At 38.7% G+C, this 11,830-nt stretch overlaps 1 protein-coding gene across 3 annotated transcripts in view; it reads right to left on the bottom strand.

Annotated features, from left to right (window-relative positions):
* Positions 1-596: 596 nt before the first annotated feature.
* The window catches only part of RRP15 (ribosomal RNA processing 15 homolog), a 22,474-nt gene continuing 11,240 nt past the window's right edge, over positions 597-11,830 (bottom strand). For all 3 annotated transcript variants that reach the window (XM_086878735.1, XM_023922853.2, XM_023922854.2), the window contains exon 5: positions 597-1,269. In XM_086878735.1, the coding sequence (XP_086734861.1) occupies positions 1,117-1,269 (153 nt within the window). In that variant the 3' untranslated portion in view covers positions 597-1,116. The remainder of the gene's footprint in view (positions 1,270-11,830) is intronic.

Raw genomic sequence — 11,830 nt, 5'->3', positions numbered from 1 at the left:
TGCTTACATAAAATATATTCTTATTATGTGTGTTAGCTTCTGCACCTCTACAACCAACAGCTACTGAGGAGAAATTGCTGTGGCTTAAAAAAAGGTAACTGTGTTACCCTGACAGATGATTTCCAAATTTGTTACTATTATGGCCCACCATAAGAGGAAGGGCGTTGGTTTGACCAGTTGCAGACCTGAGGAATTAGCATTAGAGCTGACTAAACCCCACAGCATGAATCTCAGAGCTCCAGCTCTTCAGTGAAAAAGACCAGAATGCCACAACTGCAAATGAAGCAACACTGAACACAATTTTCTGTGGTATTGCTAGAAAAGCTCTCCCTCCCCAATGAAACCAATGGCAATGACTGTCTTTTCCTCTCCTACCAGACTCTTAGCTTAAACAATCTCAGAGTTGCAATGGAAAAACCATATATATATATATATATATATATATATATATACCTACACACACATACATACATAATATATATATTCATACATATATAAATACTAAACTCCATCAGTAGGGTCAAGTCTCTCTTTTTACAATTCTGTTTCCAGAGTTGTCTCCAATCGAACTATGCTCCAAGACCAGAACTATCACATTAATGGTTACTTTCCTTTATTATCTACAGAACTTTTTCTGGCCAAAGTAGTAAAGACTCTATAGGAGTCCGATAACTTTACAAGGTGACGGCATTTCTGTGTTTATTGTAAGCCATTTCTATTGCAAATTGCAACAACTTCTCAAAGTACAGCAGTGATTTGGAAATGCAGGCACACTAATACATCAATTGCCATGACTAATGTATAAACTTTTAATGACCTTGGCAAAATCTATCTTTCATTGGGCAAGTGCCACTATTTTGACTGTACAAAATGTTTTGGAAATATGTTGAAAATTATACTTGTTTTGGAAAATATTTCAGGATTTCAGTATAGCAAATGGAGTTATATTAAATAAAAGTTTGACATGGAGGAGAAAACACTCCAAGGTTGTGTAAGTCTTTTTTTTTCCTTTTAAAAGAGGTATCCTCCAAGTGTTGTACATTCATAGAATGTTGACTTTTTATCCAAACAAACTTAAGAAGATAAAAAATTATCTTGAATGGTTTTCAGTTTCATTCAGTCACTGTCATCTTCTTGTTTCAGAGCACCTCCTTCTTCACTGTTGCCTTCTCCATCACTTTCCTTGTCCCAGTCCTTCATAGATGCTCCCATCATGAAGTCATCACGGAGGATATTCCATTCTGGCCCCTCTTCGGATTTCACTTCACCCTGAATGTTTGAGGGGACGAGAAGAAAGAACAGAGGAACATGAGATAAAGGTGAAAGGCAGTAAAAGATGCAAGGTCTCCATGCAATCAAAGTAACACCTCCTACAATCAGCGAACTGAGGGCCAGCTCTTTGTGCAAATGGTACAAAAACATGCAGAACAAACAAAAATTATTTGATGCTAAAATGCAAACTTGTTTTAACCAACCAGTAAAAGAAATATGGAAACAAAACAATTATTCTTCATGGATGAAATAGTCAACCCTGGGCATGGCTTCCTTTATTAAAATCTTTCTTGGCAATCAGAACGGATTCGTGATATCATTTATTAACCCCCAGATGCTGCTTCATTAGAACACTTCTTGGCACATTTCTAAAACACAAATATGGATTTAATAAAGGCTTAACCCCCCCCAAATTTAATATTTAACATATTTGCTGATACGTGAACCAAATCCCCTTTATGTGAATTATTACCTCACTACCTGGGCTTGTCATATGGTACATAAGCTGCCTCTAACAGAAACAAAGTTGATCCACTCTTAGCAAGCCAACAACACCTTACTCCAAATTTCCTACCTCTTGGAAGTGGAAGAGGCCCACTACACGGACTAGCAAGCAATAAAGAAAAGGGTCGGGAGTGTAGTTTCAGGTTAGCACTGAAAACAGCGCTCGGTCGCAGTTCCCGGAGGTGACACATCACATTTGGGCAGTGCAACAGCCCCATCCTGTGGCAACACTTTCCAACAACAGCTGGAAGCTATGCTTACAGCCTTTACAGGACGAAAACACCGAAAGCTGCTCGATGTACTGAGGAAAGATTTATTTCAGCTTTTATGCCTTAGCATCAAAACACTTCTGGGGAACAACATGGCTCAGGATCCATCATGCAAGCAAAAAAGTCGTCCTACCACGGGAGAATTAGGGGCAGTGAAAACACTCATTTAGTTCTGCAGGGTCTTAGAAAGTAAAGTTAACATTGGTAAAGCCAGGTAGGCTTTCCCCACTCCCCTGCTCCAAAGAAGGGACCTCAGCGTCCTCTGTGGACAAGATTTGCCTAGTGGATGCAAAACCTGCATTAAATGTATGATCACCATACACATCTGTCCATGCCTCTTCTCTGTCATGCATCTAGGAATGTGATACCACTTCATACTTAAGCTGAAGCCTGTGGGAATCAATATTTGGGATAGAGCAGCATATAGAATTTGATAGCAGAAGAAAAGAGAAATGAAGAATGCTGTATGTTACTGTAAATAAAACACATCCTATCACACCATCAGAAGTTATCTGAGTCCAAAAAGTCTGCCAAACAAGGTATGTGTTTTTAATAGGTAATCAAAGCAGAAATGCTACATGTGATTTCTGCAGTTCTTTATGAAACACTGTCCTCACAAGAATAGGATAACAAGTCTTAACACTTTCCTTCCCAAAAGGAAAATTTCCCAGGGCCCAGCTCAAAAACAGAAACTCTACAGCTGTTCCTCAAGATGTTTGCACTGAGTTTCTGTTTAGGGTTTGCTTTTGTGCCTTCACAGATGCTCTCATTAATGGCTACTCCCATCCAACAATTCCCTTTTTCCCAAGGGTAGTGCCTCCTAACCACTTTCCACTCTTGCAACAATTTGCTTCAAGTGCAACACCCAGTAAACCTAAAATCATCACAGAAAGGGCAATCGTTTACCTGGAATTAAAGAGCTACAGATAAGGTTCCTAGGCAGACCTTAAACTTTTCACATGGGAATCATCTGTATTGTTACAATAGTGCAAACATGGGTAGGCTGTTTTGGGATGCAAGGAGAGGGTAACTATTGTTTTCCTCCTTTTTAACTGCATTGCAGTTGTACATGTTTGCTTTTGCAGAGTGGAGAATAGTTTAAAAAACGAACAAAAAACCCCCCACAAAAATCACCAAATTATTTATTTTTTAATCCCAGATCTTTTGATAAGTCACTATTTGAACAGTGAAATTTGAGAGTTGAATCTGAAATGTTTAAATGGAAACATTCAATATTTCTTACAAAACCATCTACATTTTTTGTTTTCAGTAATAAACCAAACAGAATTCCTTTTTTTTCCCAGATGTGCAGAACAAGGTTTTTTGTTTTTGGTTTGTTTTTTTTTTTTATTATTATTTTGTTTTGGTTTTTAAACAGCACAGAAGGAGTAGATTATTATCAGCAATGACAGTTGCAGGCTCAGGGTTTGAAAAGCTCAATCCTCAAATTCATCACAAGCTACTATTCAGCAACCATTAGCCCTTCTTTCTGGCTATGTCAAGTGAACAACAGGACAAAAGCAGGACTTTAACAAAAGAGGGATGCTGATCCTCCATAGCATTACCCATTATGTAAGGCACCACAAAGGCCTGAATAGAGTTTTACAACAAGCCCAAAGGAGAACGACAGAAGTAGCATGTTCATGCCTCAAAGATGAAGATTAAATGCTTGAAAGCAAATATTTAATCAATTTTAAGCATGCTTCCAAGTGAAGAAAATGCCTGGTTTAGTATCTTCATTCCTAACTCATTTACTACTCTATTTTTCCCTCAGAATAAGAACTCTCCAAATCTACTGCATCACAAAACATTCCCAAAGTCTTAAGAAAATATGCAGCAAGAGTATTTGTATAATTAACAATTAGTTGAACTGTAACATCACTTCCCAACTTGCTTTATGTAAGAATGTTAATACAGTTGGGTTTTCAATGCCATAATCTAGTTTCATCTAAATAAAACAAAACTGATTCTTGGCACGTGGAAAATAAACCAGCTTTCAATCTACACAAATGCTTTTGAACTCCCAGTCAGCTGTTCATGCACATCTCACTACAACACTGAAGTCCCCTTTGAACATTCCCAAATGAAAACAAAGCAGACTATATAAACAACGGAGTGTAATGATACACAATGTGAATCCTTCAGTAAGGCAAGGAGTGAAAAATTCTCGTGTTTCTTTTTTTCCTCTCCTCTTTTATACACTGGAATTGGGTTTTCTTTGCCAGAAGGGTGTGGCAACCCATTTCAAAAGGTCTGAGAGGCAGCAATTAGTAAAATACCTGAAGAGTCACTGGTGTTTTACTAATTGCTGGTGATGAACTTGTTATCATGAGCTGAAATAAGACAGACCACACTGTGGTTACTCTAGTGCTGATACTTGCTGTGATGGACTCACAGTCCAATTGAATAGTTCATATAAATTAAAAAAAAAAACAAAAAAAACTTGCCTACTTGCTAGACTATCACAGCATTAGCTGAAGTCTCACACAAGTAGGGCTCTGTAGTGGGAACATACTTCCTGGACTAATCCTGCTTTGAAGACATACTCTCTTAAAATCTGCACCAGGACAAGATAAACTGAAATTCTTGGCCAAGTCCTAAAAAAACACCAAACAAAGCTCCAACTGAGCTTAGTTCTGCCACTTAGAACAAGCAGCTAGCCCTGGCAGGATCCAGGCTCAACCTGTGTCCTGGATACTTTTAACATAATTGGTCTATGAAAGCCTTGTGGTAGCAGCAGCAGCTATATGATCAAGTTAGAAATCTCCCTGTTTTTGTTCATTTCTTTACCATCACAAAAAAATGGAGCTACAAAATTTGCTCTTAGTAAATGACAAGACAGTATCTTCAACTGAGGCCTACCAAACTCAACACTGGAGCTGCAGCAGACAGCACTGACACCGAGCTGTGGGATCACTCCTCTCTGCCACTTCTGAAGCAGGATATCTGCCGGAGTTTTCAGAACCTTAGGCTCAAGCAGACCCGGGTCCATAGTGCTTATTGGTAAGTAATGGCATTAAAAGATGTGCCTTGAAATCAGACAAAAGACAGCATTTTACTCCACTGTCCACCAACTTGTGTCACTTGAGCCCACTCCAGCTTCTGCATCTGCAAAGCAGCACACGCACAACAAAACAAACACACTACAGCACTGTGGTGATTCCCTGAGAGCTGTGTCCAGAAGACAGGAACTCCAGGGTTTTAACAAAGGAACATTTTTCAGACCTAGGGATTACAGTCAGCACACTGGACCCCCATGCCTTTGTGTAAGATAAAATGCCAGAGCTTGCAGGGGCATCTCTCTCTACCATCACCTACAATAAATGTTTATTTGTACCTGTCAAGGAAGGAATTTCTAACATAAATATCTCTCAAGCAACAACTTTAAGCACTGAGAAAACAATTCTAACGTGTCTAATTAATCTGAACTGCCTCCCCAGGTTCCCCTGTTTTGCTCAATACAAATATTTAAGACCTTGAGACACAGTGAAGCTTTTGTCATGATGAAGAAGTTAAAAAGCTTAACTGCCAGAACACATTCTCACATACATCTGACAATTACCTTCCCTGTCAGCCTGCATCTTGCTCTGAATGACTGCTGCTATTCTGGTTCTCATCCCCAAACAAGTCAGTGTAAACTGAGCTCCAGAAACCCCAAACAAAGCACAGGCATACACTGAGGTGTGTTAAATATCAATTAATAATAATAATAATAATAATAGTAGTAGTAATAATAACCCCCCTTGGTAAAAGAGGGGGAAGGAATGAAAAACAAAGAATACCAGCATAATAAGTTCTCCTAAGTTCATTTCCAGCAATATGCGAGCTCACAGGATAAGAAAATAAATTTCCTTCAGGCTGAGAAGAAATGAAAAAAACTGCAGCTAAAGTATCTAAAGCAGAAAGAGAAGCAGAAAATAAACTGTAATGATTTTTAACAGGAAAATGATACTTGGGTTTGATCATTAATACTGCCTGCAACTTTATCTGATTTGAGTTGCAGCAAGATCTTGACTCTAAGAAAGGCTCCTACATAAGCCTGATCCCAAACAGCCAAAATACCACAAATATGCAAACTGAGAATCCAACCTGCACCGCTATTCTCTTGAATTTCTGAAGTGAATTCTCACAGCAACTCTCTCTGGGAAGCATTTTCAAGCTTGCAGAATGTGTGAGCTGCACAACAGAAATCCATTCTACTGCAGTATAATTCTGCACAATCATTTATTCCTTAGGGTGAGAAGTTATTCAACACCCATTTGCATTCTCTCTCTGATTGAGAAATTACATCAACTGAACTAAAGTGCCCTGGCTTACTTGAAGTGACACCATACTGTGGGTATCAACAGCAGCACAGGGGATTTACTCAGATCACAAACTCACACACACCAGAATCTGCTCTGGCAATTCTAGTAAATAAACCTAAGAATGAAATTTTTTTACAGTGTGTTTTGAGACCTGCTGTTCCTGCTCAAGCTTCTCTGAAAGTAACACACTGGAATTATTACTACAAGCACAACAAATAGTGATTTTCCTTTTGAGCACAGCCAGAAGACCACCCAGAGCTTAACGACCTGCATGAGGAATCTCCCCATCCTCACATCCTCCTCTAGGGTTTACTACAACTGGGGATGTGTGAATAAGAAGGAATGCTTTGGGTTGGCATGCAGAGGCTTAAACATGGCCCAACTTTAGAGGGGTCAGAAATCAATTACAGAATTTCTAAAAACAAGCATTAATCCTAAGTAAAGAAGAAAATTCATAAGCATCATTATTAAACGCTCAGTTGCAAAGAGAAGTCTTAGGAAAAGCTTACGAGAGAACAGATTTCCTCAGGCTGGGTTCACCAGAAACCTCATAAATTATTATTTCTGTCAGGAAAAGCAAAAATATTTTAAGAATTCAAGCTTAACACAGGACCCTTCTGCACACAGGACGCTCTGGAACTCCTCAGCCTGCACTGTACTCCAGCCATCGACAGCAACCATCTCAGAAACCCCTGTGCCACACAAGGAATTCCACCACATGTTACTGCAAGACATGTGTGGCCATACTGGCATCAAGACTCTCTTCCCATGTTTTAATGAGCATGATGTATAGCATGGGCATGCTACACCAGGAGCTGCTCACAGACAATAAAAACTCACCTGAAAACAAGACTCACCCAACAAAACAATCCTATAGGCACGAACTGTTACCTTTACCCATACTGGTAACTTCCCCTTGTGGAATACACTCTGTAATTTGTAATTCACGTCATTTAAAATACAAGGCAAAACAACAATGCTGTAAATATGAAGTAATGACATTGTCTTTCCAACTGCCAGGCCAAAACACTCCACTAACAAAAAGAAAAAAGATTAGTTCAGAGTAGATTGCAAGTTACTACAGAAAAGGTATCTGGAAAGGCAGGAATAGACTCATACATTCCCTGTATGAGATTGTCATGCAACACATCACAGCAGGAAGTCTTTCTATGTGCCACTGCTACTCATTTTCAGTCCTGCTGGGTTTTGTCTCCTCTAAGAATAAAACTCTTCAACACCCTCATCTATACGTGTATACCTTCACATCTGAATGCCTGTTTATCAGCAGTCATACTACTGACAGTGAAATTCCTGCCTACCAGACTGCCCATTCCTATGCCTGCATTCACCTGTTACTCCTACCCTTTATTCACCTCTAAATCTCCACACAGCTTTCATGCTTCATGTACGTGGCACTGCACAGCATCAGCATCAATTAATACTTGATATAAAGACTCCCTGAGTACTGTGGTTGAAAACAATGCATGATCAAGACCTTTGTACTTAAAGCAATGTGTTACACTTTCATTGCTTATCAGATGAGAATCTGTATGGCCAGTTATGGTAACCAAACGAGCTGAATTGTAGTTCTGACTTGGAAAAGATGGTGCTGTCCATGAGAAAAACCAACTTTTGCTAGCTAGTCATGAGCTTCAGGTCTGAGGCAAAATATTGTTCATTTTATATTAAAAGCATATATGGTTAATTACTAAGAACAATCTTACATGGACAACTCCCTACTTGTTTCCATCATTATAACTAAAAGGAAGATAATGAACTGAGAATTCTTCTGTTTGGATGGGATTCAAAATGAAGGAATAAAGAACTTTTCTAGATGTGCAGCATTTCAACCCTGAAATAAAGGCCACACAACTTCTCCAAAGTAATAAAACTACTCTCCATCAGCTGGTCCTTCATTTCCTAGTATGTTTTTCCCACAGAATGAGGACATGACAGAGTTCAAAGATGAACCTAAACATCACCTCAGATCGAAAACATCTTTGTTACCAGCTGCACAGTTCCTGAACCACCAAGCTGTACCTGGAAAATACACAGATACGGCAAGAGTGCCTAGTAAAAAAGCATGCAGTTGAGATTAAGGCCTCCACTGTGCTATCCCTCAGAAGTTACATCCTTGTGTCTTTCAACAGTCTACTTTAGACAAACATTTTCCAGTCACAACAGATTTTTCTCAGATGTCACCCATTTACAAAGAACACTTATGCACTATTTCAGCTGGGTACCTAAAATTTTCTGCAAGTTGTTATAAAAGCTTGCCTGTAGGCCCAGTGAGGAAACATGCAGACCTGCAGTTGTTTAGAGCATTTCTGATTTTTTTCTTTTTTTTTTTTTTGTCTTACAATAAATTAGGAGCTTGAAAAATTTTGAATAATATGAATGTCACTCAAATTATTTCCAACCAATGATGCTAAAATCATCCACTATTTTTCATTATGATTCAGCAAGAGGCATAATGGAGTGAGTTCCCAAAAGGTTGCTTCAAACAATAAAGGCTACAGTAATGATCATGCCCATCCCTTCCAGCACTTAAGAAAACATCTCACAGAACAGCTGATGAGAAGGAAGAGGGGCGAGTGAAAAGCCTCCTCTTCCTGACTCAAGATTTCCACTTTTTAGTCTCAGAAGAAGTATAAGGATCCAAAAAAACTTTAAGAGGATGAGGAAAAAAACCCACCAAAACAGAGTCTACAAGGAACCAACCTTTGTGCAATTTTATTACTAAATTTGAAATAATGACATTTTCATGCCTGCTAAGCAGCTTGTCTGATTTCACCTCCCTACAGTCATTACCCTTGCTTTTACCTAAACGGTTTTTGCAACCTTAGATATCTTAGAGGTCTCCAAATCCAGATTTCTCTGACTTTATATTTCTGTAATTTCCCCTCATGCTGCCATGTGTGAGTGGCAAGCTCATTAAGGAACAGATCATACCCCTCAGCACTCCTAGGCTGCTTTCTAAAAGCAGTTTAAACCTGACTAAGGAAGATGTAAACTGCCCAGGATCCTAATCCCATATCTTAAACATCTGGCTACCCTTTCTCTGCTTTTCTGACCTTTCCATCTCCCTCTATGTTTCTGAATGGGCTTTCCCAACAGCTGCAGGTGGAGAAGAAATGACACCGACCACCTGCAGAACACTGGCCAAAGTTTAGCAGCAAACCAAAAAGAGGTCAGACCTTTCCAAGAGGCAGTTTTAGTATAATCTGTAATACTACCAGGTTTTAAAAAAGTACATTTTCTAATATTACAGTAAATTTCAGAAACACTCATTAAAAATTGGCTGGGATTTCCCATAGTACTGAAAAAAAAATTTACTGAACTCAGCAACCCTCTAACCACTGCAAGCTGGAAGCAGTTTGACCCACCACTCCTGAAGTCTATCTACCAAGACAAACAGATGAGTAGGTACCCACAAAGGTCATTTATAACACACACACTCTGGAAATCACAACGTTTTATACCTTAATAAAACTTCAAAGTAAAGGAATCACTTTCCATGTTAATTTCCAACAGCAAATGTTTGTGGGGGGGGAATAAGCTTCTTCAGATAGACAAGATCCCAAACCTTATTTCCAGAGAACATTTCTCTATAAAAATTTATGAAATGTTTAGATGCATTTTTTTCTAAGTACACTGCCCTGCCTATAAGAGTTATGAACAAAGCCAAAAGTGGAGAGCTGCTTTTATAAGGCTTCCAACTTGATTTACCAGATAAAAGTCTAATAGGTTTTGACTCTTTGTGCTTTGTATAATCACAGGAAGATCAAAAGAAGATGCATGCCACAAGTTTTTCAAATGTGGTTGTTTTAGACATAGTTTTACTGGAAAAAAAAAAAGCGCCTTGCAACATCTTCTGGGAAAACAGAACACCATCACAGTATCCTGTGCACTAATAAACAAATAACAAGGCAAGTTACTCTCAAATATGACAGATGGAGCTGTCTCAGCATTGCCTGACATTTCAATCACAACTCGCTGTTTATATTCACTTAAAAATTTGCCAAACTTCAACTGCTTCATGTTGATGGATTTTGCAATGTTTCAAATATAACCATTCCACTCCTTTTCACAGAAAGACAAACTTAAAATATTTTGTCTTCAGCTCTAAGGAAGAAAGACATTTTCTAAAGGAACCCATTAAAACCTTGCAACATTCATTCATTTTAAACTTAAAAATCAGTTAAGGATGTGTTTTGGAGCTGGCAATGTATCTTCTGCTATCTCCATGAACATTTGCCTGGATCTGGACAAGTTACAAGCATCTGGAAGATTGCCCTCCCCAAACCTCAGGTCATCACCTCAGTAGATGCAATAGGCATTTAGCATCCAAATTCTCTTAAGATATCTGTCCTCACTGATCACACACTATCTGCATCTTAGCAGGCAGCATTCAGCTGAACTGTGAGTGACTCATGATGACACACAGGGAACTGGCCTTTCTGTGTGAACAGCTGTCAGGGCTGCTCCTGCATTGGGCACAGGATACTTGCTTGGCCCCCAGATGCAGAGGGAAAAAACCTGCCAGGAACATAGAACAGAAAGAGGATTAAAAAAAAGGTAGATGGGAACAAAGTGAAAAATCACAGCCTTTTCCCTGCCTGATTTCTGATCAGATATCTGAAAAAGATGACAGAAAGAGAGAGCTGAATATTAAACCACAGGAAAAAGGGTAAACCTAGTGAAATACTGCCCTTCACAAGATCCTTAATTGTCTTTTGTGGAGTTGAATTTACAGTGCCAAGTTCTTAACATCAAATCAATCAATTTTAAATATTAAAACATTGACATTTAAATTGACATTTAAATATTGCCAAAGTCCTACATTCCCAAGTTAACACAGATGTGCATTACCTGCTATGACAACAATCAGGGAACTGAGTTTACACATCTTAAAAACCCAATCTGGTTGATGACCCAAATTCTGTAAGTTAATACAACTTCTAAAGAGATTTAAAGTAAAAATGTCAGCATCAAACAACCTCTAATACTGCACAACACTACTTTACTTAAAGAACATAAGGAATATAGGCTATAGCAAACCTGTGGCAGGCTGCACTGCATTTATCCCTAAGGATATTCCTAAGAATACAACATACAATTAGTTGTCAGCAACTTTCTGGTACAAAACCAAAAAACTTCATTAAAAACATCAGCTCCAAACATATATGGGGTGACCTTCAAGAGAATGTACACACAGTTGGGAAAAACAGATACAAATGCAGGATCCAAAGGAATCTAAATTAAAAGTTTTTGTGCATGTGATGGGAAGACATTTATTAAAACTAGGAGAATACATCTACTCTGGCTACAGCTGAACTAAATTAATACTTGGCTGCCCCCTCAAATGTGCTGGAATACATGCATGCCTGGTTACTCCTTCAATTAGGTCTGTAAAACCAGCACACAACAGCTGTAGTAATAAACTTCCACTACTCTGCAATGCCATTATCACCTCTA

This window comes from Cyanistes caeruleus, chromosome 2 (genome assembly GCF_971803275.1).
Source record: "Cyanistes caeruleus chromosome 2, bCyaCae1.hap1.1, whole genome shotgun sequence".
In the NCBI taxonomy this organism is placed as follows: Eukaryota; Metazoa; Chordata; class Aves; order Passeriformes; family Paridae; genus Cyanistes; species Cyanistes caeruleus.
This window is presented reverse-complemented; position numbering and strand designations above follow the sequence as displayed.